Source organism: Abramis brama, assembly GCF_963993115.1.
Source record: "Abramis brama genome assembly, chromosome: 8".
NCBI classification, from domain to species: domain Eukaryota; kingdom Metazoa; phylum Chordata; class Actinopteri; order Cypriniformes; family Leuciscidae; genus Abramis; species Abramis brama.
The window spans coordinates 31,235,498-31,262,728 of NC_139970.1; the positions used below are offsets into that span (position 1 = coordinate 31,235,498).

Genomic DNA, 27,231 nt, shown 5'->3' on the forward strand with positions numbered 1-27,231 from the left:
ACCACACGAATTTTCTGAATCGACTAAGCGGGTCTGATCAAGTCGCCGAACATCACAAGGGTGGAATTAACTGAAAATGTCTTTTGGTTAAATGCATTAAGGATTAATGACATCTCTAAACAGCTGATATTGACATGGTGTAAAAAACGACGGCACAGGTACGTCTAAGATTTATGCTATGCTATGATACAGTTATGCTGTTATTAGTTTATCAGACAGCTAACGTTAACGTTAGCTTTGCTAACTTTACCGGGGGCCTTTGATAAATGTAAACAGGAAATTTGACGTTGTTGTCAGAAAATAATTGTGTGTGTTAAATATATTTTGTATATATTATGTAAAATAAGCAAATCTGATGTGTGTAAATTATAAGCCTGGCAAATTAAATGAATGAAATACTATCCGATAACAGCATCTACAGCAGCATCACAGCTTAAATGTGACACATCTCAATATTCATCTGTATTTATTCGCTCTGTAGCTTTCTATTATGTGTCGGCATGTTCGCTAATGTGCATTTTCCAATGCTCTAAACCTATTTATATAGTTATTCTCGTCCACTTCACACATGATTTTTGGTTTGAGTTTCAAACTCTTCCTGCCGTGTTTGTAATACAGTAATGCACATATAGGGTTAACGCTCTGCAGCAGTCGTAAAGTTAGCTCAGTCAAGGTATATGATAAAAGTATAAAAAAAACGCCACGAAATGCGAACTTGTCCTACTATGGCGAAGGCTCGACTCCTGAATGACGCCTTCGCGTGCTATCGGAAATTTCCTACTTCCCACTTCTGAAGTCCTGGTTACGAGCTTATCGTATTCAAATTTTGACTTGAGAGGCTATTCATGTCCATGTTTTTTTTTTTTTTTTTACAAGAAACAAGTAGGCCTATTTACGATAATTCCGATAGCACGTGAAGGTAGCATTGGTACACTTACCTGATTGCGTGAAAGGCAGACGTTAGTATGTTGGCATTAGTCAGGTGGGCAGAATGTTGATTGATTGAATGTTGTTACCGCTAACGTCAATATGAAATAATTAGTATTCATGAGTAGGCCTTCGCCATAGTACAATTCTCAGGGAATCACATGACATATTAAAACTCATGTTTTCGTTTTCCGGCCTTTTTGAGCCATTACTCTATACACATCACTTGGTCACATACAGTTACTTTAAAGTGGCGATCCTGTTTTTAAAATTAGTGGATAATAGATGATAAATGATGTAATGATTAGCTATTACTTTCTCACTGACATGCCTAGAGGAATCATTTTATAAATCTTAATTGACTGAGTGTTTGAACTGATAACACATTGTCCTGAAGTCCTATTGTTATAAGGTCAACTTCTCTTAGTCTTCATTGTGAATTTATTTATTTTTGTCAAGTTTTGTTCTGTAGTCAGCAATCCTTTGTAATCACATGTCCTCATTTACTGTATAGTGTTTTAAAGTGAGGTTAACATTATGTAGTTCACATGACTGACTTCCCCATAATCTTGTGCTTTAACCTAGAGTTGCTTTGATATCAGAGAGGTTTTGTCTAGAATGCATTGCGGATTCATCATTCATAAAGACATCAATAGCATGAAACAGCAGCATTTTATCAAACGTACACATACCTCTTAATCAAAATTGTGCATCATTTATTTCTGTGGGGTTATTTAAGGATATTTGTTAATTATTTTTGCAACATATTCAGAATGTAATACTAATAATAAGAAAAAATTCTAAATAAAATACTATGGCATAATTTTATGTTTGAAACCTTTCATATAAACAAAATGTATATATATAAGTAGTTTTAAAGCTGTTGAGACAGTTGAACAACTTTTGTCCGACAATTTGTCAAATGTCAGGGTGGCGCAACTGGTCTTTTATTAATTATGAATTGACAAAATAATAACAGTAAGCGAGTCAAGCGACTGAGTGTGATAATGCAGCATCCAGAGGACCCCAATTGATCCTTGTGGCAGAGATAAAAGGTTTATAGATTTCTTTTAAATACTGATAAAAGTAGCTACTTTTTAAGTATGGGTAGGTTGTAAGATACATGTCACATGTACATGTCTTTACATGTTAGATACAACCAATGTAAAACTAGGAAACCTGTTATTGTATTTAAAAATTCTATGTATAAACTTGCCATAGGCAAAAGTTCATACAGGCATCCAAGTAGAAACCCGTTTAATGTAAAATTAGTTGCAAAAGTCAACAATGTCCCTAGGCCTATATGAAAAAAACAAAAAACAAACTTCATTTAAGCTAAATAAATAATACATTTAAGCTAAGGTTATCTATTATTATTGTATTTTTTTAAAATTATTGTTCTAAGTTAGTTAAAGATCTAAGTTAAAGATGTTTTACACATTCAAATATTTTCATGATACATTTTTTTGTAATAATTTTAGGTGCCACTATCATATCAAGTAAAGAAAAATATAAAGTTAAAGGCGCACTTAATATAAAGTGGGATTGAGAAGCACGACAGGGAGCGCATTAAAAATGATCCGGCTGCAAGAGGAGTATATTTCATAAATGCATTTTTGACTTAAGCTTCATGGTTCTGTTTTTTATCAATATAAAACATGACTTTGTTTTTATAAATGGCAATCGATAGGGTATACTTACACATGGAGACCGGCATGGAAACCGACACGGACAACGACATGACACCGGTGCCCATATCCGTTTCGGTGTCCGTGCCGGTAAAGTGACGGTAGCCTAATAGTAAACATGCTGCCGGGGATAGTTCATCCAAAAATGAAAATTCTGTCCTTACTTACTCACTCTAATGTTGTTCCAAACCTTAAGTTCTTTCTTGTGCTGAACACAAAAGAAGATATTTGGAAGAATGTGGCTAACCAAACAGTTGCTACTATGGAAGTCACTGGGGAACAGCAACTGTTTGGTTAGCCACATTATTCAAAATAACTTTTATTTTCAACTGAAAAAAGAAACTTATTTGGGTTTAAAACAACTTGAGAGAGTTAAATGATGACAATTTTCATTTTTGGGGGAACTATCCCTTTAATGTTAATAAAAACAACAATAAACTAAGAGAAAATCAATCACTCACTGCTCTGAGAACTTTAATAGTAGGCTAGCTTTAATAAGTATCAATGTATAGTTTATACATAAATGTATAATTTATGTTGTAAATGTATGTCTATGTAGTGTTTTATTTTTATATTTCATTTAATTTCTTTCTTGAATGCTTCTGTTAAATGCACCTACTGTAGCAGAAAAAATAAAGCACTGTTTATTTCATTTGTATATTATATGTAAAGAAAATAATGACAAAGATTTTTATCTTCGCCACTTTGGCCTTACAGGGTGTCCGCGCGGTAGTAAAAAGAATCTACCAAAATTAAGGCCCTTGAAAGGTAGTAAAAGGTAACAAACGCAATTTGACTTGGTAGTAAATTTTTCATCACCACCGCAATATATGAGTTCCATTTTTTTGCTTAATATTTGTGTCTCCATATTTTAACTTTATCTAGCATAATTTAAAAATATATACGGTGCTAACAACAGGACCTGACGGGCTCGACATCATGCCCTTTAAAGGTGCAGATATGACAATATGCAGATTTAAATCTATCAGAGCTGATTGAACACAGATGAGGATATTTCTTCAGAATAAATGAAACACACCAAAAAAATTCCGGACAAGCAACTTTTTTACTCGGACAAGTGAATGACAGATTTACTTGTCCAAAGGACAAGCACATGAAAAGGCTTAATGTCGAGCCCTGAAAAACTGTGAGTCGGAGTTGATAGCAATGACAAAGTGCCAAGGTTATTATTCACCTTATTAGGGCTAAGGGCTATGGTTAGGATAACTCAAGGGCTAGGGTTAAGATAAGGACAACTGAAACTCAACTCGACACTACAAAAAAAACATAATTGACAATGACAATACTTAATGATCACAATTAAACATTAGTGTACCTAATATGTATGATGGGTGTGACAGTGTCACACTTATACCTTATAGTAAGTAGTAAGTGGTGCTTTGCATACCCCTCACCCCCCCCCCCCCCCCCCCACCCCCACCCCAAAAAGGGCTGCTGCTTGATGTCGTGTTGGTAGTAAAAAATATTGTGAAGGTGGTAAAAAAGGTAGTAAATTCATCTATATGATTCCTGCATATACCCTGCCTTAATGTCTCCCATTATTTTTTATTTTATATTTTGTTACCTTGTAAGGCTTTGTTTTTAAAATAGGGACATTAGTTTGGCTGTAATGCTCAGTCACTTGCAAAATAGTAAAACCAACATGAAAGAGAATCGTGATAAAATCGTGAATTGTGATTTTCCTGAAAAATATCATGATATGATATTTTTGCCTACCACATGACCAAAAAAAAAAAAAGTAAAAAAAATTATTTAAACACTTTGAAATGTTATTTGAAACATGTTTAAACACATTGTTCCTGAATCAAAATATGCTTTACTTCAATTTTGAAAAGATTAAAAAAATAAAAATAAAAATAAACTTTTTGGGAACTTTATTTGTCCACCTCAGCATTTAAATATAATCAAATGTACATAAAATAAATGTATTTGGAATTGGTTTGGTTTGAATTGTCCCGCAGGGGCAGTGACATGGCTGCCGAAGACAAGGCTGCGATGGACTGGAGCTCTGAGCCGCCACTCTCGCCCACCAGTCCCTCCCATCTAACGCACTTCAAACCCCTGACCCCCGAGCAGGACGAGCCGCCCCTGCGCTCCGCTTACAGCTCCTTCGTCAGTCTGTTCCGCTTCAACAAAGGTGAAACGGATTTATTTCTCGCCATTATGCCGTACTCAACATCTGCACCTGCATTTCTTTTCTTTTTTAAAGTCTATAAATCATTCATTTGTTTTCAAAGTTTCACAGTTTGTTTTCTGTCATCAAACACTGATGTATGGCAAGACTTTGAGTGGGAAATGAGTATTGTGAACCATCACTTATTTGGAAGCTTCAAACAAGATGATTTTGGGCGTGTTGATTGCATTTAACAACGATAAACTTATCGCATGTGCAGAAAAGTTGTTTGTTTTCTGTCATCAAACACTGATTCATGGATATCCCCCTCCATTGCATTGCTTTATGCAATTATCTGAATGTAGTCCCTTTTAATGGATCGATAGCACTTATTTGGATGCTCAGTGTTTTGTATTCCTGATGGCTGTACACATCAAACCTTAACCGCAATCATTTTTATCTTTCGAGTAAATTTTGATTTGACAAGGTTATGTAGTAGTCATTCTGTTTTTAGAGAGTACAGGATTCTGCTTGAAATTCCAGAATGGCAGAGCAGGGAATTGTATTGAAGAGTCATGTGACAGTGCTCGTGATGTGCCAAGAACACAGTGTGCAATCCACTCGACGACTTCTCTTAATCACATGTTGTTGTTGTTGTTTTTTGTCCCTATGTATAGTATCAATTCCTACAAGAAGCATTGCAGTACACGACTGAAAAGGGAATTATTAAAATTAAGTTATAAAAGCATAGGAAATTTACTCCAAACTGTTCATAGGACTGACAGGAATAGATGATTGAATAAATGCTCTCTATTAAAGAAGTAGTACACCCTAAATTGAGGGGTAAAACAAAAGCTCACTATGAAAAGATGATGTTCTCTAAAGAACACTTTAGAGTAGTGAAACTTTATACTGTGTACTTAATTAAGAAAAGGAAGAAAATCGAACAGGTTTAGCAATATGTCAGCCTTTATAAGTATGGAACACACAGATTCTCTTTTGCTCTGTTATAACGAAGTTGCATTTGTGTTGGACATTGTTATTTAATGATTATTTTTAGGTAATATATTCGATCATCAAGTCATTGGAGCGGAAGAAAAGTCTGATGTACTACAAAAGAGAAGTTTCTGGAATTCAAATGACATTTCTTTTAATATTAGTCTTGATTTACAGTTAATCAGTGTGATTATCTGTAAAATCTTAAATTCAAACTACATTTATAGTGATCAACTCTCTAACCTCTCCCTTTCATTCCTTTTAGAAAAAACAGGTGCAAACATTGCACCAGCAAAAAAGCTTACTAAGCTTGGTAAGTCTAGCTTTTGTACAGAAATGAAAGTAAAGCAAGTAAATAAAAGTATAGAATTAATCAATGGGAAAAATGTTTTCGGAATAAGAAAATGAAAAGAAGAAATGTCAACACAATGCAAATTCTTTCTTAAAATCAGACAATCACCACAAAATGTCTACCCAAATCCACCATTTCCTCATGAATCTCTACCTTCTGACCAAGCTTTTCTGTTGGTTTCAATCATTCAGAGGAAGGACGGCCTCCTTCAGTGACGGAGAAAAGTCAATCGGCTTCATCATCACCGCAGGGGCCACGGCACAACTGGTCAAGTCCTTCCCATTCCATACATGGCTCTGAAACCCACAGGAAACATCCGGAGCTTCTCCGAAGAACATCCACTGCCTCAGGTACAAAAACACAATTTTACATATACTTGCACCCATTTGTCTTTTAATCTGTCCACAAGTAACATCCAGGTTTTAGAATTGTTTACGTTGCATCTTTTGATTTTTGGGTGAAATATTGACCCGGTCACATTCAGTAACCCTATTCTTCTATAGAAGTCCATGCTAAAATCATGTGTTTTACTGTAGATAAAACTTTCGTTCTGAATTCTTTAAAACATGCTCTTTCTAGAGTTAGAAAAGGCAAGCCTATCATTGGTCTCTTTGATTGATGACTAGTCACTGCAGCCTGGTTCTCACAGGGTTTATCATTGAAGATAACAGTTGATTCAAAGGCTAGACTCTGACCTCAAATGATCCATACCACTCTCAGGAGGGCCACTGGACATTCACTGTAAGTGAAAATTCAGGAAATCCATGAAATCTACCTAACGCTAAACCTGTAAAACTACATTCTGGAGTTATGGCAAGAATTTGAGTGGGAAATGAGTATGGTGAACCATCACTTATTTGGAAGCTTCAAACAAGATGATTTTGGGAGTGTTGATTGCATTTAACAACGATAAACTTATCACATGTGCAGAAATCCTTTAGGCTAAAGTTGTGTTTATGTTCCTTTCTGTTCACAGTGGAGTGGGAAGGTGAGGATTCTTTATTTTATTTCCCTGAAATAAATCCCTGAAATTATTATCTGTTTGAATTAATCAGCACTGATTTGGAGTATATGTGTATACTGTAAAAAAAAAGAAAAGAAAAAAAAAGGATTTTCTTTATCAGTAATTTGTTTTTGTTTTGTTTTGTTTTTTAGAAAAAAATCTTTAAATCTTTAAAATAAGATAAATGTCCTTGAGAATCAAATATACTAAGGCTTGTTTTTAGAGACTATATCTTTAATTAGGTGTATTTTTCTTTTTTTTTAAAAATCGTAAAAAATACCAAAATAGCTAAACTACTGGCCAATTAAGTCAAGGTAAACTTGTTTTATCTGAAAACAAGTCTTAGAATCTTATCTTACTCTCAAGTAAATGTATCTTGTTTTAATGATATTTAGATATGCTTACTGGAAAATAATACAAAGATACTGATTAAGAAAATAGTTTTTGCAGTGTATAGTTTTAAATGAACCACATTTGTTGCATGTGTGCCGAACGGACTGCCTGAAGTTCTTGCTCGACACCTTTGGTGCTGTGAACTGAACATTTAGTGGTTGATCTTAGTAATTTCACATGCGTCTATTCATGAGAGTCATAATCCCACAAAAAAGAATACTCTCTGGCCTATGCCGGCTTACATAAGCAGTTGCATTTCAATAAGCATTGACGGGATCAAGAGTGCTGGTGGATATTTCACTGCAAGCTTTGGCTTTGAATGAGCATGTGTGCCATGTATTTTCACCTGCATATTGTACTTTAGAGTAGGTTTAACATCTTAATTTGTACATTACTGGTGCTTGTGTGTTTCTTTGCATTTATAGAGGGTCGACGGAAATCAGAAGCCCCTCTGGGCAACCACGATCCCCGAACTGCTGTCCAGTTACGCACAGCCCTCAAGAGACTCAAGGAGATCATGGAGGGGAAAAGTCAGGTATTGATTTCCAGTGAACTAAGTGGGAAAATTTCCATACAAATGACTCAAAGCTTATAGACTAAAGAGGCAAAGATTCAGATGTGAATGGAATCCACTACAGAGTACAACAGTATTGTTTTGTTGTTGTTGCAGTTGGATGTAAGAGATGTGAATCATGTCTTTATGTTCCAGGACAGTGATCTGAAACAGTACTGGATGCCGGACAGCCAGTGTAAAGAGTGCTACGACTGCAATGAGAAGTTCACAACCTTCCGACGGCGTCACCATTGTCGACTCTGTGGCCAAATCTTCTGCAGCCGATGCTGCAACCAGGAAATTCCTGGCAAGTTCATGGGCTACACGGGTGAGTGTTGTTGGGGTGTTCGCTTTGGGGAGCGAGGGTCTCGTTCTGACCGCTGGTTTGTGGACGTAGCCTCTTTAAAGAGGCTTTCGACAAGGAGACGAGCAGCTATGTCAGATTAAGAGTAAGAGCACCTCTAGCATGCTGCGTGTGTTTGCAGTGGTTTTTTGGGCCTTTGATTTAAATGGGTTGTAGTGTGAATTTTGAACTTTGTGGACTAACTGGGGTGTGATTCTGAAAAAGGTAAGAATTTGTCTGTGCACTTTGACCTTTTAGGAGGAATCAGTACTTACTTAAAAAGCCTCATTATTAAAAGGGCACGTGGCAGCTTGCTAGCATCTGCATCTCCAACACTCGTAACACAGTTCAGTGGCTATGACGATTTCCATAGGGACCTCATGAAGTCAATCCAACGTAACGTTGATCGTGACTGACTGAATGGGAACGTTTGGGTTACTAGTGTAACCCTCGGTCCCTGAAAGAGGGAACAGAGACGTTACGTCCTCCTGCCACAGCCCTGAACCACCACTGAATGGCCGAGATCTCTGTCTCGGCTCCTCCGCAAAACATAAATGTAGTGAGTAATGCCGGTCAAATTTATACCTGTACATACGGATAGGTGTGACTCGGCATGCAAATCTCAGTGGCCAATGTCCATTGGCTCATGGATTACATTAGTAACCTAGAGTCCTAGACAATATGTTTTAACAATATTTTGAATTAGCTTTCATTTTTAAATTTTCATGTTAATTTTTTGTCATTTCATTATGTGCTTTTGACATTTTATTAGTTTAAAAAAAATATTGGTTAATAATATTAAATTTAAGTTTAATTTATTTTTATTTCGGTTTTAGTTAGTTTTACTGTTTATTTATTTCCAGTTAATAATTTCAGTGCCTTAACTTAAACTTATTTCAGTTATTGCCAGGGCAACATTTCTAATTTACCTTTAGTTTATGTTTTTCAACAAATATTTTATAATTTATTTTATTTCAGCTTATTTTAATTAACAGAAATGTTTTAATAGTTTTAGTTTTAGCGATAATAACCTTGGTTGGTTCTCTTAACTTCTCTTTTGGTTTCATATCCCCCACCCCAACTGTAGGTGATTTACGGGCGTGTACGTACTGTCGTAAGATAGTGTTGAGCTACGCTCACTCAGCTGACTCAAGTTCCATCGGAGAAGATCTCAGCGCCCTGTCAGATTCGGCCCTCTCCGTGTGTGTGCTGGAACCCACCGAACCACGCACACCTGTGGGGGGCCGCAAGGCTAGCCGGAACATCTTCCTGGAAGAGGACCTAGCCTGGCAAAGGTGAGAACTACAGAAAAGGGACTGGGCATAAAGACATATCACTATCTATTCCATTGTTCCTGCTCACTTTACCTTATCCCTATGGTGTTTCTCTGCTCTGTTTTAACACTGCTTTCTTACCATACTCATTGCTCTCGCTGTTTATCTCTTTCACATGAGGATTGTAGGAGGATTGGCCCTCCCAGGTCCATCTAATCAAGTATCCGCCTGATGATTTATGATTCATCTAAAGCATAGAAGCAAATTGGTAGTTAACAAATAACATGGGATGTACAAAGAAAAGTGAACCTTAAGATGTTGTTTCTTTGAAGTTTATCTTCATTAAAAATTGTTTGCTGTTGAAATCATTTTAAATGGAGTAAAACATGTTTCTGGGTAAATCTCATGAAACCTGTCAAGAACATGTCTGGGGTTATGTTTCACATTAAAAAATAAAAAAAGAGAATAATACATTGTATTGCCCTTAAAGGAAAATAAAGCCTTTGTTTAGGACCAGTAAGATATTTTGCATTGAGACATTATAATCATATCAATTAAGCTAGCGAACAATTTTCATTACTGTGATGTAATAAACAATGATATATTAATTAAATTGTTAAGTATTTTAGTCTTTCATTTATGATTGAGTTGATTTAATAATTGAGAAAGTCATTGAGAATAATTGGAATAAAAAAAAAGTAAACTATTTATTGCGTAATTGTCATGAAAGTAATTTTACCATGCAAAAAACCTAACTGTCCCAAAAGGCTTCATTTTCTTCATCCAAAATATAATTTATTTTTTATTTTTGGAGTGAAATATGAACTGGACATGTTTTGTGGGATTAAATTTGCTAGCGTCTTCAAATAATTTGGACTTGCAGTCAGTTTTTAGACAGTGTGCATTGTTATTCAAAATAATGTTCTGAGCAAAGTCACACCTCCTTGCTGTTTGTTTCCCCTACTGTAACCAATGTTTATGAACCATGTTACTCCTAGAAAGCTTCTAGGAGTTCCCCCACCCCCCGACATAGCAAATGACATAAAACGTAGTCACAGGACTATTATGATGCAAATGAACTTCAACCCTCTCTGCTCGCCTTTTAGTCAGCTGGCTCCTTCTGTGTTGTGTGTCTGTCTCAATGCTCATCTTTTCTCCTTTCTCTTTCCATGCATAGAAAAAATTCCATTGGGATGAGGAAGAAGTGAGTTTTAGTGTTACTTTTGTTTTGCATGACCTCCTAGAGAAGACATGCTGCTGCTCTTGAGTGTGACTCTGTTTCATGCAAAGCTTGACTGTCATTTATTTACATAGTATTTCAAAGGGAAACGATTAAGATGTTGCTGACGTTCATTTGCGTGTATGTGTGTGATCACTCTAGTCATCAAGAATCTCAGAGCAGTGGTCTCAGTTCCAGACTTACAGCAGTCCAAGAGGATATGGGCAAGTCACCGGCCAGGAAGAGGTGATTATGGTGTATTTTGGCCAAAGATTCTTTACTTATTTCAATGCTTATGTTTACAGACTATAATACAATGTTATCCATTTATTGCTTGTGTTAAGGTCAGCTAGTGTGACCAACCTGTCTTTGGACCGTTCTGGCTCAGCCATGGTTCCTGCCTACGAGAGTTCAGTTAGTCCACAGAACAGCCGGGCCGTATCCAAGACCGACCACAACGAAGAGGAGCGAAAGATCCTTCTGGTACGAACTTGTCTTTCACAGATTCCTCCTCAACTTTCCTTAACTTTTGCATTGTTATATTATGTGTTATATATGTTGTTATATAATTATAATGGCTGATTATCTTGTAGGATTCTTCTCAACTTAAAGATCTATGGAAGAAGATTTGCCACAACAGTACAGGGATGGAGTTTCAGGACCATCGGTATTGGCTGCGTACTTACCCCAACTGCATTGTCGGTAAAGAGTTGGTCAACTGGCTCTTACGAAACGGCACTATTTCAACTAGGTAAGAACTTAGTTCATTACATCTTCAAGTGTGGTCAGACATTAAAATATTAATTTAAGCTATAACAGTGTTTTGTTTCCTTTGCGTTCTATTTATATAGTGCTTTATACAATACAGATTGTTTCAAAGCAGCTTCACATTAATAAACAGTGAAATAACTTGTATAACATGTTAATGTTGTTAAACTTTCAATTATTCCGACACAGGGCTCAGGCCATAGCTATTGGGCAGGCTTTGGTAGATGGTCGCTGGCTTGACTGTGTAACCCATCATGATCAGATCTTCCGTGATGAATATGCCCTCTATCGCCCTCTTCAGGTTAGTATAAGTATAAATATGTGCCATAATAATGTTAAAGGCACAATATGAAATATATTTGCTTTAAAATATCCCCAAAAAACACTAGCACAGTGTTATATATTTTGTTCAGTTGTGTACTTGCATTATCCCAAATGTTTTCAACTATGTTTAAATCCAGTTAAATCCAATTTTAGCCAGTGTAATGGCCCGTGTCATTGCGTCGCCTGTCAATGACATCATATCCACGTTACCCTAGATTTCCGGTCCTAGTTCCGTAAAAACCATGGAAACACCAAAGATGTTTTAGTATATTATGTGTTTTATTAGACTTTTGAGCAACTGTTTGAATACCTTTATCGACAGATAACTTAATCATTGTTATGGTCTTATTGTTTGAATCACGTTTTCTTGATTTACAGCGAGAAACATGTTTGTACCATACCTCAGAGACAACACTATTTTGTTCAAGTGGCTAACATAGCATAATCAGCATTTTCTCGACCATCTAATATATTTTATAATTAACTGCATGCCATTTAGCAACACAAAAGTCATCCAGCTTTTATAATATAATATTCTAATAACGATCTAGCTTATTGCAGTGTGCAACAAGTGTCTCATACCAGTCACCGAGCGAACGCACAGTAACGTTTTAACATAACTTTCAACACACTCGAATGTATTGTTTTGCAGTGCTGCATTACCCCACAATTTTAATTCGTCAAATAAAGTAACCTGTATCAGTAGTAATTCAGCACTCGTGGCTATTTCAGTAGAATGAGATAAAATATGCATGTATTTTTTGTGGAGGTGTAGATGACAACTCTCATGATTCCATGCTCATTCACAGTGTCATCATGCTACGCCTTTGTTATAGTTTTAAATAAGCGACCTTTAGCAGAGAAACTTACATACTGTCCCTATAAATTTAAGATAAGTATAAGTTTCTGTTGAAATTACATGACTAATATAACTGAGCAGGCTAGTTGCATGCAAACTGAAACTGAATTTTTGTAAATCTGATTGTTTATTGTAATGAGCACTATACAAATAAAATGGAATTGGTTTGATTCCTTCTGTCATCATATTAGTAATGCGTTTGTTGACTTTCAGAGCACAGAGTTCTCAGAAACCCCCTCTCCAGACAGTGACAGTGTGAATTCTCTGGAGGGACACTCTGAACCGTCATGGTTTAAAGACATCAAGTTTGACGACAGTGACACTGAGCAGCTAGCAGATGAAAATGACTTTGTCACACCAAGTAAGTATCCCATTGACTGCTGATATCCTATAGCAGTCATTATGTCTTTCCTTTACCAGCTTGCTGGCTCCCTCTCACAATTTTCCAGACTCGGCCAGCCCCAGCAAAAGAACATCCGTCAGCAGTTTCCATTCTGCAGTGGACAGTGACTCAGCCGCCTCCATCAACCTAAACATGGAGCAGGACAATGTCAATTTCCACATCAAGAAGCAGGCCAAGTACCCCCATGTGCCTCCTTACCAAGCCGAGCAAAAAAGTATGGAGCCCCATGACCCGTTCACCCCAGAAACCGACATCCATGCACCAAGTGAGGAGAGGCGGAGAGGCCCATTGGCCATCCTGGTTTGCCTCTGTCTGCTTCAAAAGCAGCACTAACTCACTGGCTTTGTTCCAAACCCTAGTGAGCGGCCTCACTATATACTGTCTACATAGGCAGCAACCTTGTAAAGCTACAACCTAACGGCATAGAAACCTTATTGATGAATTGTCAGAGGCACAGCAGTTTAATATTCTGGGTCAAAGAGTGGGTGTAAAGTCTTGACTAACAATTCAAGTGCCCCTTAGGAAAAAAACTAAGAAATTATTTTAAAAAAAATGTATAAGCACAAAACACATTTTAATTATTATAATAATTTTTATATTTATTTTAATAAATTCATTTTTAATTGTTTTTTTTTTAACAAATGCTATCTCAGATTTAAAAAACAAAACAAAACAAAAACACATAGATCTCCATAATGCAGTCTGGGATTGCTTTATCCTAAAATAATCCATGTGCTACTGCCTCAGACCTAAGCTAAAATTAGGCATCTTATGAAACAGAATAATTTTACTGCATTATGTATGTGTCAGGCTTTTGCATCAGGAGCATTGTGGTGATGCCTGAAAATCCTATCTAGGTGGGCAGCTCACTAGGGTTTGGAACAGAACCAATGTCTTGCTGATCTGAGACCCACCACTCAATACTAGTCCGACCCTCCAAAATATAATTAACAATTGAAGTAACAGCCCTAACTATAGCATACAGTCCTGCATGACTGATTTCTTCCTTCCCAGCCTCACATTATTTCCCTTCCCAGTCCAACATTTAAAATTAACGCGTTTCCAGTTTGTCACACTACCTCAAAAGCATGGCTTGCTGCTTATGTCATGCATGCCTCACAGTTACAAAGCAGTAGCACTGACTTCCACTTCCTCAAAAAGACTTGTTGAAACTAATTCATTGTCATGTACTAGACTAAGGCATCGCCTTATTGCAACATTTAAATCCATATAATTCAACGTGTCTTCCGATGTCCACTCTTGACTGTCCTGTCTCACATGCACTCTCTCTCTCTACACCAGTGGAAGTCCTGCTCTCTGAAGATGGAGGTCAGCATATATCCATCAGTGATGCCTTCATTAAAGGTAATTTTTTCTTGCATCTTTTATTGCAGCGTCACAATACTTCCATTCAAAAGTTTAGAATCACTAAGACATGTTTTTGAAAGCTTAAAGTTTAATTTAAACGCCAATAAAAGAGTATTATGAGTAGATGAATCAAAGTTTGAGCTGTTGTGGGAATCATAAGGTTCCATCATAAAAACAGCTATGGGAAGTGCAACAGAAAGTATAGGATGAAACTGCACCTAATTTTCTTCTTAAACTGACTGCTTAGAAGGCATACGTTTTGCACAGATGTCATTTAACAGAGAGTTTGAAGAACAGCATTAGATAGAAAAAGCCATTTGTTATTATGAATGTCTTTACTGCATTTTTACCAATTTAATGCATCCTTAATTTCTTTCAAAAACAGTGTAGTGTACATGAACTCTTGTCTTGCCTATGCTGATGGGTTTCTCCTCTGTAGAGTCTTTGTTTAATCGGAGGGTTGAGGAGAAAGCTAAAGAAATGCTCTTCACTCCTCTCGGCTGGCATCACAGCTCCTTGGACCAGCTGCGGGAAGAGAATGGGGAAAAGAAAGCGATGGAGCGTTTACTGTAAGATTTAAAAAATATATATATAATGTAAATTTTTTCCAACATATAAGATGTTATTTTTAGGTTGGTAACTTGTATTCATAAACAATTAGGAGCAAAATACTTCACTGCTGTACTTTTATCAACATGTAAAGTACTAATATATAGTAAATACTAAATATAAACAAGTGTCTAATGTGTGGTCACACAAGCATCACATAAAAATCACATGTAAATGAGTCCAGGGACTTTTGAAAGCACACATCATGATTAATACTTCCTCTTCAGGTCTGCTAATCACAGCCACATGATGGCGCTTCTGCAGCAGCTGCTCTACAGCGAATCACTGTCTCTCTCCTGGCGTGACATCATCGTACCTGTGGTGAGGCAGGTGGTGCAGACGGTGCGACCGGATGTGCGCAGCTGTGATGATGACATGGATATCCGTCAGTTTGTCCACATCAAAAAAGTGAGGAACGCAAGTGGATGCAAAATCAATGAATCTAGTTTTGCCAGTTAAATTTGTCTAATACTAGATATTTTGTAGATTCCAGGGGGAAAGAAGTTTGACTCTGCTGTAGTGAATGGCTTCGTCTGCACAAAGAATATTGCACACAAAAAGGTTTGTATTGATTCAACATTATGCCACAGAGGAGGCCATATGATATTTGCGCTAACGGTGTCGGGAATTTCTCAACAGATGAACCCTTACATCAAAAACCCCAAGATACTTCTCCTCAAATGCTCCATTGAGTATCTGTACAGAGAAGAGACCAAGTTCACCTGCATTGACCCAATTGTGTTGCAGGTGATGCTTGAAATGTGATTTCAAGACTTTTTATCTCCAGACAATATGCTAAAAATACAAGAATCTGAAAAACCATTTCATTTACAATTTGCTTTTTTACAGGAGCATGAGTTTCTGAAGAACTATGTTCAGAGGATTGCTGATGTCCGACCAAACCTAGTGTTGGTGGAGAAGACTGTGTCCCGTATCGCTCAGGACATGCTACTGGAGCACGGCATTAGCCTTGTGATTAATGTCAAACCTGTTAGTACCGTCTTTAAGGCACTGTTTAAACATTATTTCCACATTGAATATTAATAATTAGTTGTGAAGAGTTATTTTGGTCTAGTTTGGGAAGTAATAGCTCTCTTTAATCGCCACAGCAAGTCCTGGATCGTGTAAGTCGAATGACTCAGGGAGATTTAGTCATTTCAATGGATCAACTCCTTACGAAACCTCGTCTGGGTACCTGCCACAAGTTTTACCTGCATTCCTTCCAGCTGCCAAATGGTGAGTCTCTATCTCTATCTCTATTTATGATGTATGTCACTGTTTATGTTATTAACCCTTTAACTGTCACCCCCCTTTTTGAGAATGGACATTAAAATGCAGTATTCAAGCTTAAATGGTTGTAATTCAAGAATGCTTTGGAGTATAGACCTAAGTTTGGTCTTGTTTTAAAGGGAAAAAATAGCAGATTATTGCTGAAGTGAAAGTATGAAAAAGTTATGGAAGTTTAAATTTACATTGAATCAAATATAATTTATTTCATATTTTTATTTTATATAAAATATATATTTTACAAAATATGTTTTACAAAAAAATTACTATCAAATCAAAGCCATATATCTAACCAAGTTGTGTTCCAAATTTGAAGTTGATATCACAAAAATTGAAGTTCCCATGAGATTTTGTTTAGGCGAATTACCAAAAATAGCCACCGGGTGTCATTGAATTCCATTGAATTTAACTGTATGCATTCTACCATTACAAATTAATAAATTTCTGTCCAAATATCACTTCTGTCACAAAATATGGAACCTTGAGACTCAGACCTTTCTGACAATATGTGTTTTGTCAAGATTAGAAAATATTTTGATAATAAATTATGAAACATAATGATTCCCAAAAGGGGAGGAGCCTAATACAATAATTTAGAGTACCGTTTCTATGGTAACACAATGTCCAATTTCGAAACACTTTTCACAGGATGAATTCTGAGATCGTAAGCTTTCAAATGATACCTAATTTATGATAACTACTAAAATATGTAATGTAATAAAAAAAGGCGATAAAAAAGATAATATTATATTTTAGAGGATAATATATATATTATACTTTTTAGAAGATAATATTATTTTATATTTTTTTATTGACAAATACTAGATTAAATGTTTTATTATGAACTTTTAGTATGAAAACCAAAGTTTCGATTATTAAAAGTGTGTGCGTCGACTTTTTGTGACAAAGGTCAGAACTCTTGTTATGATGTAGTTTTTTTGAGGTGCGCTCTTGTCATAAATTCATCTATTAATGTTCCTGCATAAATTGTAACAAAAAAACAGTGCTGAAATATCTATTAAGGAGCCTTAGACCTTTCCAACGATATATAGTTTGTCATGACTAGATTAGGATTTAATAGTAATATAGTGAAGTAAATTTAGTTTTTAAAAATTTGAGCTTTAACTCGCTTCTCATTTTACTAAAAGTTGTTCCCTTTAGGGATGCAATAAGTACCATATTGGCTATTCATTTATCAGTATCTGTTCCTTTGACATCATCTAACACTCACTAAAAGCTAATCTTTAAAAACGCTAATAATTTAATAACAATGTTCAGTGTAATATTTAACAAATCTGAAAATGAACATCCCTTTTTCACACTGTACAATATAATGTTGTGATGCTTAAATTCAAGTCTTGATAAGGACAGATCAGAATTATGATTTTCACCAAATTAGTTTTATTTATATTTTTCAGGTCTGGCATATTTTGGTTTTTTATTGGTAATTTTCAAAAAGCTTTGTAAAATTCACTTGCTCTCTCTGTTTACAGATGAATTGAAGACCCTGATGTTTTTTGAGGGCTGTCCTCCTCAGCTGGGCTGCACTATTAAGCTCCGCGGTGCCTCAGAGTATGAACTGGCACGGGTGAAAGAAATCATAATTTTTATGGTGTGTGTGGCGTACCACTTACAGCTAGAGATCTCTTTCCTCATGGATGAGTTTGCAATGCCTCCCAGCCTGGCTGAGAGTTCCTCCTTCCCATGTCTGCTGGAAAGCACCACTTTGGAGGAAGAGGAGGAGACTGGTGGAGAAAAGGAGAGCCAAGATAATGATGGGTCCACGCTGGGGGACGTTAGCCTCACGCTTCTTTCAGAATCAGACTTTGAGCCAGGACTTCAGGAGATTATCAAACTCCACAGTAGAGAGACTTCCATCTCAGAATCTTCCTATAAAGATGGAGAAAGCCCCAGAATAAATAAAAATGGTTCAGTTGCTTCCTTCTCTGGAGGAGAGGAAGACATTATAAAGACCTCCACACCCCTTTCCTCCTTCTCTTCCAGCTTTCCCCAGCTGGTGTCACCACCTTTCCTGAATTCAGACCTGAAAGAGATGCCACAGGAAGTAGACAAGGGGCCAGTTGAGGAGGAGAAGAACAAAGAGCTGGAGGAGCATCTGGTCCATCAGGACAGCACAAGCTCTGAGACCTCCCTTCCACCAGCCCGGCTCTTCAGGGATCCCTTACAGGACGACACAGGCCTGTTTGTGACCGAGCATGTAGCTTCCTCAGATGACCGCCTCAAGTCCATCTCAGCTTTATTTAAACAGGAGCTAAAAGACATTATCCTGTGCATTTCACCTTTTATTACATTTCGGGAGCCGTTTTTGCTCACAGGGGCTGGACTGCGTTGTCCTAGCCGGGATTATTTTCCAGAACAGGTTTACCTCTCACCTCTATTAAATAAGGACTCGAAAGAGCTGGACGGACGCCGCAAGCGGCAGCTGCTGAAAGAGTCTAGCCCGAGTTCTGGCAGCCTGACAAACGGTACTGTGTCGCATCAACGGACCATCCAGATTTTGCCCTGTCACAAACTCACGAGTGCCCGTATAGCAGACCAGCTAGGCAGCAGTCAGAATCTGGCACGCATGCTGGCTGACTACCGTGCCCAGGGAGGACGCATTCGGCAAAGAGAAGGAATGCAATTTCGTGAAGCCCCGCCCACAAAGGCACCAATAAAGGCAGATAGTGAAGATGATAAAGGGGCAGGACCGAGTGAAATGACATGGGCTACAAAGGTGGGTTTCTCATCAGCTATTATGTTTATTCTTTTACTTTATTCCACATTCTGAATAGTGTGAGGCACTTTGCATGATTAGGGCCCAAAACCTGAAATTTTAAACTATTGTTTTTGGTCAGTAAAAGGAGATGCTTAACCGTAGGAAAAAATCAAGGTCAAAGTAATTATTATATAAGCTGTATTATCTCTTAATTTTATGAGTTTTTATGTTTTTGTAACTTGTTTCCAAAAGTTTTAATGCAGTGTAGAACCCTGATTTATTAATTTATTTATTTATACTTGTATACAAATAACAGGAAGTGTAGCTAAAATTAATTAGCTACTCATTAGGGGCCAGCTAGGTATCCACTATATATTGCAGAAAAATATTTGTTTTCTAATTTTTTTTTTTTTAAACAAATAAATTGTTACTTTTTTGTAGTGAGAGAAAATCATTCTGTAATGTCATTGCATGCGAAATGTGGGGCTTAAATTAGTTTATGATTAAAAAAGATTTTTTACTACAATTAATTGTTTTTAATTGTTTCAGTTGGACTGTTTAAATCCAATCAACCATCAAAGGCTCTGTGTGCTGTTCAGTAGCTCATCAGCACAATCTAATAATGCCCCAAACCCCTGCGTCAGTCCATGGTAAACTCTCAGTACACTTACATTATTATCATATTAATTCAAGATGTATTAACATTAACATGACGGAGTGTTGTTACTGACAGTGTTCTGAATATGTAAAAGTTAAATGTCTAGGTTTTTTTTAATGTATCTGCTCTGTATTTACAGGATTGTAACAATGGAGTTTTATGGCAAGAATGACTTGACTCTTGGTGTATTTCTGGAGAGATACTGTTTTAGGTAATTTATTAATTCACATATTTATTTTTGTCATTCCTAGAGTTGTCACACAATAACAAAATTTGTCAGTGCAGAAGTTCTGATACTACAACAAAAAATGAACACACCTTTATTTATATGAATGTGTCTTTGTAATATTTTTGTATTCTTTTCTGATTTTGTTTTTATATGGGTGTAATTCAGACCCTCTTACCAGTGCCCCAGCATGTACTGTGAGACCCCCATGGTGCACCACATCCGGCGCTTTGTGCACGGTAGCGGCTGTGTCCAGATTGTTCTGAAAGAGCTAGACTCGCCTGTACCCGGATATCAGCACACGATCCTCAACTACTCTTGGTGCCGTGTCTGTAAACAGGTAAATGGGAGACTTTGAATTATATTGTTTTTTTAAACGGAACTAAAGTAAGCTATTTTGTGCTTCAGTATGTTTCACGTGAATTGTTACCCATTTTGTTTCAGGTGACTCCTGTGGTCCCTTTGTCTAATGACTCCTGGTCCATGTCCTTCGCCAAGTATCTAGAGCTCCGTTTTTATGGTCACCAGTACACCCGTCGGGCCAACGCCGAGCCTTGTGGCCACTCCATCCATAAAGATTATCACCAGTACTTTTCCTACAACCAGATGGTGGCTTCCTTCAGGTGTGCATCTTCATAGTATAGATCTCATATCTTTGAGTATGCAGAATGACTACCTGAGTACATTTTTATGAACTTTGTAATCCAAATGTGTTTGTACTCTTCTGTCTCCTGTAGCTACATCTCAGTGAGACTACTAGAGATCTGTCTGCCGTCTCCAAAGATCATCATCAGGAACCAGGGACCCTCTAAAGCCAACTTGCAGCAGGATCTCAAAGACTTCTCCCAGAAGTAAGATTCCCTATCTCTCACCCAGCCTCATTAACCTCCTCCGGATGTCAGCTAAATGAATCGTTTCTCCATCGTTTGTAGGGTGGCTCAGGTGTACCTGGCCATAGATGACCGTCTCACCTCTTTAAAAACTGACACTTTCAGCAAGACCAGAGAGGAAAAAATGGAGGACATGTTTGCACAGAAAGACGTAGATTTCTTTTCATGACTTTACTTATTTCATCCAAAGTATTAACCAATGTCCAGTTACTTTAAATGAATATTCTTCTGTCTTAGATGGAGGAATCCGAGCTTCGCGGTTGGATAGAGAAGCTACAAATGCGTCTGCAGACCAGTGCAAAGGACTCGCCACAACAACTACAAGCTGTTCTGGAGTCAGTGGTGGTCAAAAAGCAGGGCTTGTGTGAGACCTTGCAATCTTGGAACAACAGGTGAGGACTGCAGTCATTCAGCCATTGAGATGGAGACTAAACATCCGCCATCAGAAAAACAGAACTGATGTTTTATCTCATCTTCAGACTTCAGGACTTGTTCCAGCAAGAGAAAGGCAGAAAGCGTCTATCTGTTCCTCCCAGTCCTGGCAGACACAGACAAGCTACATCAGATGAGAGCAAGGTCAGTCATTTATTTAGCAAATAATGTATTAATCACCAGTTAGTTTATTAGTATTTTTTAATTTAGCATGTTAAAACCCTCTCTGAGAAGTTGCTTCTCTAAATGTATCCCCTTTAAAGCAGGGTTCCTCAAACACTGTTCTGCACTGTTTAGCTCCAACCCTGATCAAACACACCTAGCTGTGAGTTTCTAGTGATCCTGAAGACATTGATTAGCTTGCTCAGGTGTGTTTGATCAGTGTTGGAGCTAAACTCTGCAGGACAGCAGCCCTCCAGGACCGAGTTTGAGGAACCCTGCTTTAAAGCATCTGCATTCTGTACTAAAAATAATAAAGCTAAAAAAAGATAATTTTTTTTAGATAAATCCATTACCCAATTACTCAGTTATTGGACCACTAGTTGGCAACTGGGTGGCCTTGTACTAACTTGTACTGGGTGGATCTAGGGCAGGTAACCAAAATGTAGTGGGTTTGAACCCTGTGCTTAAGTAAGCCACCTCCTGGACTTGAAATAAAAGCATCTACATACTTTTGATCATTTATTTGTTGTTTTTGATTCATAGACTAGTGCTTTGGAGTCCTCTCCTCGTAACTCATCCCAAATGGATGGAGAGAAAGGTGAGTTCATTGGTCCTTTATTCATCTTAAAATAGTTCTTCTTGATTGTTGCGCACAGTCGACTCACAGCCTTTTCTCACAGAGGACCGTCATCTCAACACATTTCCGTCAAGTTCAGGGTCTTCATCGTTACTACAGTTACCGTCTCCGGCTGATCAAGCTTCAGATGCCATTACGAGCGGACCATCTTTTCCTGATCAGGACTCTGTCAGCATTCCAGAGGGTAAACTTACTTTGAACACTTCCTTGTGTTTGAAATCACACACAAACATCCCACCTGATTTTCTCTCTCTTTTCATCTCTCTACTTCTTTTTTTGTTTAGACATGTTTGATGGACACTTACTTGGATCCAGTGAAAGTCAAGTAAAGGAAAAGTCCACCATGAAAACCATCTTGGCCAACCTGTTACCGGGCAACAGCTACAATCCCGTCCCTTTCCCTTTGTAAGGCTGTTATGATATTATGGATGCTAAAAGGCAAACCAATGCTCTTCTCAATCTAATAAAGGTCTTTCTTTTTTTCTTGGTATGTTAGTGACCCAGACAAGCACTATTTGATGTATGAGCATGAGAGAGTTCCTATAGCAGTGTGTGAGCGAGAACCCAGCTCCATCATTGCTTTTGCACTCAGGTACAGCTTTTGTACACTTATAACTATTAACACTTGACTAACACTTACTATTCTTATATCAAAAAAAAAAAAACCTTGCTACATGTACTGTGCTAGACTAACTGGGAATAGTCAGCACTTGCATATTGTTGTCCTTTGTTGGTTTGATCTCTTGTATTGTTCTCCATATTTGTAAGTCGCTTTGGATAGAAGCATCTGCTAAATGGTTAAATGGGAAATCTAAATAACTAAAAATGAGATATGGATATTTTTAAGCCTTTTGATGCATCTCAATATTTATGTAATTGCTCAGAAATGGCTTAAATTAATATTGTATATATATTTTTTTAATTATTTCTTTAAATTTTGTATGATATATTTTTGTTTTAACTTAACAGCCATTTTTGCCAAGTAGATCCTGTAAATCATTGGTGTTAACCAACTCAGTGAAGCAGACTTGCTTCCAGATTTCTGAAAATGAATCAAACTTCTCAGTAGTATCAGCATTTTAAATGAGACACTATTAAAATATTGTGTTAATGTTCTTAATGTTCTTAAGCTGGCCTACTGGCATGGATGTAAAGTCATGTTAAATCCATTGTGATATTTATGATATTGATTCATTTTAATTTTGTCAACAAATAATATTAAATACTTTGTAAATATTCATTGTATAGCTGAAATGTCACTGCAGTTTTGTTTCACTGATTGTACCCTGGTGTTTCTTAAACATTATCCTAATTCTTCTATTCCCATCATCCAGTTGTAAAGAATATAAAACTGCCCTTGAAGAGCTTACAAAGACTACAACGAAAAGCGGAGGTGACGACACATCTCAGGCCATAAGGTACATCAATCACTCATTCCCCTTATTTGCTGTATTTTCTCAGTGTATATTGGTTAAACAGCAAGCTAATTTCTTCTTCTTTTTTTGCAATCTATAGTGCTGGAGAGAGTAGAGCAAAGAACAGCCCAGCCAAACCTAGCGACAGCAGCATGTCACAGCTGAACCGCAGTAGCATTGATGCTGACCCACTCAGTAAGACAAACCACAGTTTAACAAATACTAGCCCAGGGCTCGACAATAACGACTGTCTGATGGACAGCGTGGAAGACGCTCTGGACAGTAGACGGAACTGTCACTTGCTGGATCGGACCAATGCTGCATTTTTAAGCCTGGTTAATTTAAGTATTCAAGCGCAAGAATAACGTGAAAGAGAACTCTATTTAATACTTGCGTGCTGTGTGAAAGTTTTATGCGCGCCCACATTCCGAAGCATGTGCCCAGAAATAATTGCAATTATTTTATATTTGATTATTTAATTTCTGTACCGGAAAATTGTTGTTAGACCAACCTGAAAAACATGAACAGCACTGTTTAATTCATTTGTATGTTTGTTCTATTGTATTTATCTTTGCTATTGCGCATAATTTGATTATTTGTTCTTATTTTATTACTAATAGTTTACTTGTCTTTAACAATATTTGGAATTTACATGAGTTAGGCAAGTAGTTTGTGGTGTCATAACTTTATTTATTAATGATTTATTAAGGTCTATTTTATTTCATTACTTTTTTGTGGTTGGGATAGTAATTTTGGCTAGGCAAGTAAACATTTTAACCAGTGGCCGAACCGGGCCAGTAGAAAACAATCCTTAGTGTTGAGCTCTGTAGCCACTTACAAATAGCATGTAATGTATAATTGCTTATGAGACTAAATGTTTATGGGATCTCTTTTGCAGAGGATCCTGAAAGTGGAGACAAACTGAAGAAGCAGACCGGAAACCCACACATTGAGCTGCGTAAGTATCAGTCTCAAATGGCAGGTGAAAACATTCCTTATATTTAGGTCAATATTATTGACCCCTCCGACAGTAAATAATTGTGCGTCACACAAACTAAAAAAAAGTTATGCTTTTTTTTGGATCTCACGTTTCATGAAGTGTGTAATATAGTTGTTTGTGAATGTAAAAGGTCTGCAAAGTGCTCGGAAAAAAGTTATTCAGACCGATTGTGAACTGCCTGTTCAGACTATGGTGTTTATTGGCTGAAATTAACTGAAATTCAGATTTGGTTATGGGCGTTTCATTTTTTTGATGTGCTGTAACAATCACAACAAATTGGGCCATCTGACCAATCAGAGGAGGGGTTTAGAGAGACCGGATCCTTGATTGAATGGTTTCAGACACTGTGAGAAAATAGGTGATGCTACAGTGTATATTATAAGAAAATGTGTTTGTTTGTTTTTTACCTTGGATTCATGTAAACCCATTGTAGGAGACCTCCAAAACTAAATTAGGAAACTTTAAAATATCATAATAGGGACACTTTAATGTTTTCACAGATTTGATTTATAAATAAATGATCTGTTTAATTATAATAATAATAATTGGTATAAATAAGAACATAATTAATATTAAATCTGAAAATGATACTTTTGATGCAGAGTTCTCAGATGCCAATGCCAAGTTTTACTGCCGGATCTACTACGCCGAAGAGTTTCATAAGATGCGGGAAGTGATTATGGAGAGCTCACAGGATGAATTTGTGCGGTCGCTCTCCCACTGTGTCAACTGGCAGGCTCGTGGCGGGAAGTCCGGTGCAGTTTTCTACGCCACTGAAGGTGCGACTTGATCTTGATTTACAGTGGATTCTTTACTGAATGTTTTTTTTTTCATGAAGGCAGTTGTCGTAAGTGAAGACTTGTTGGATGTATTTAGCTAAAGTTGCTGTTTCTCCTCAGATGATCGTTTTATTTTGAAGCAGATGCCCAGATTAGAGGTCCAGTCTTTCTTAGACTTTGCACCCCACTACTTTACTTACATCACAGGATCAGTTCAGCAAAAGGTAAGCATATACTGTACGTACCTGTATATACAGTATAGGTCTTGTCATAGCTCTGTATGAGGCAGCATTTTTCTTTCTAAACTCATTGTTTTTGCATCTGTTTTACAGCGGCCCACAGCACTTGCTAAGATTCTGGGAGTGTACCGTATCGGCTACAAGAATTCTCAGAACAACACAGAGAAGAAACTGGACCTGTTGGTGATGGAAAACCTTTTTTATGGGAGAAAGATGGCACAGGTATATTCATTTAAAGAAAAAAGCCTTTAAATCTGCAGCTTGTAACTGATTTGACATTGGTGTTTCAGAAAAACTGTGTCAGACAATTTGGGTATTTTTATGCTCACATTTACGGTCCTCTTAACTGTTTTTGTGGAGGTGTTTGACCTGAAGGGATCCCTGAGGAACAGGAACGTGAAGACGGATCAGGGAAAGGAGAGCTGTGAGGTGGTGCTCCTAGATGAGAATCTTTTGAAACTGGTGCATGACAATCCCCTTTATATTCGCTCCCACTGCAAGGCCATTCTGCGTGCTGCCATCCTCAGCGACGCCCACTTCCTGTCCAGCCACCTCATCATTGATTATTCCTTACTGGTCGGCCGTGATGATGCCACGGATGAGCTAGTCGTGGGGATCATAGGTGAGAAAATGTTGTTATTGTAAAATCCAAGTGTTTTTTTTGTTTTTTTTGTGGTTGTTAAAACACTAAAAACACTTGTTTATTTGAAGATTATATTCGGACTTTCACATGGGATAAAAAGCTGGAGATGGTGGTCAAATCTACTGGGATTCTTGGAGGTCAAGGTACAGTTATGCTGTTTAAAAAAAAAGAAAAAAGATATCTCTGATAATCTCAGAAGAAGCTAAAACTCTTACATGTGTTATCATCTTTCAATCCTGACAGGTAAAATGCCCACGGTGGTGTCACCAGAGCTGTACCGATCACGTTTCTGTGAGGCCATGGACAAATACTTCCTCATGGTCCCTGATCACTGGACGGGTCTTGGGCTCAACTGCTGATGGGGCAAGAAGAGAACGTTACAGCTGGAAATGGATATGCTGCTCTCTTATGTACTTCGCAGTGATTCATTGGAAAGGTGAACCCTCCATTATCTGCAGTGGTGTCTGAAGCTGGGTGAAACTGAACCTCTCTTTTTATGCTGTGTACAGTTTGACCAAAACTGACGTGCCAAGACCCATTTCCTGAAGATCCACGGAAGAGACTGAACTGAAATGGCATAACTTATTGAACCCTGATTTGCAGTAGTGTTTGTTTATAACCTATTAATCTTAACTGTGGACGATGTAAAATTTTATAAATGTACAGAGATGTATAATTAAAGATTATTAATACTGATGAAAGTGTCAGCCTTGTGTCACTGTCAAGGTGTATATCTCTATGAGGATTCTGAGATGTTTCTTCAAACCTGAAAAAAAAAAAAAAGATATTAGAGGTACAGTATTTTTTTTAGGTACAAGTTCTCTCAAATATAAGAAATTAGGTATAGGTACATGACATTTATTTTCTCAGTAAAGCATATCTGTACGTTGCTGACTACATGTGCATTGTTAACCACTATGCTACACATATA

The 27,231-nt window shown here is 37.2% G+C and overlaps 1 protein-coding gene across 8 annotated transcripts; it reads left to right on the forward strand.

The window, feature by feature from the left end:
• pikfyve (phosphoinositide kinase, FYVE finger containing) lies at positions 1-27,001 on the forward strand. 8 transcript variants are annotated; one of them, XR_014607410.1, is made up of 44 exons: positions 4-158; positions 4,598-4,773; positions 6,011-6,058; positions 6,289-6,447; positions 7,919-8,028; positions 8,203-8,374; positions 9,477-9,684; positions 10,841-10,867; positions 11,045-11,128; positions 11,227-11,365; positions 11,476-11,633; positions 11,840-11,951; positions 13,047-13,194; positions 13,283-13,501; positions 14,539-14,601; positions 15,044-15,173; positions 15,441-15,621; positions 15,700-15,774; positions 15,853-15,960; positions 16,063-16,203; positions 16,323-16,449; positions 17,994-19,237; positions 19,769-19,869; positions 20,017-20,088; positions 20,272-20,443; positions 20,548-20,726; positions 20,841-20,954; positions 21,036-21,144; positions 21,231-21,385; positions 21,473-21,569; positions 22,131-22,185; positions 22,268-22,408; positions 22,509-22,629; positions 22,721-22,816; positions 23,559-23,642; positions 23,740-23,834; positions 24,538-24,597; positions 25,242-25,418; positions 25,539-25,642; positions 25,751-25,879; positions 26,018-26,279; positions 26,369-26,443; positions 26,544-26,736; positions 26,810-27,001. XR_014607410.1 is itself a non-coding variant. In XM_084121526.1 (43 exons), the coding sequence occupies exons 2-43, from the start codon at positions 4,608-4,610 to the stop codon at positions 26,657-26,659; spliced, it is 6,333 nt and encodes a 2,110-aa protein (XP_083977652.1). In that variant the 5' UTR covers positions 4-158; positions 4,598-4,607; the 3' UTR covers positions 26,660-27,001. The 8 variants fall into 8 exon arrangements, 7 of the variants coding, with proteins under 7 accessions (XP_083977656.1, XP_083977653.1, XP_083977652.1 ...); XM_084121526.1 differs by having other exon boundaries at positions 26,544-27,001; XM_084121529.1 differs by having other exon boundaries at positions 13,283-13,450; positions 26,544-27,001.
• The last annotated feature ends 230 nt before the right edge of the window (positions 27,002-27,231 follow it).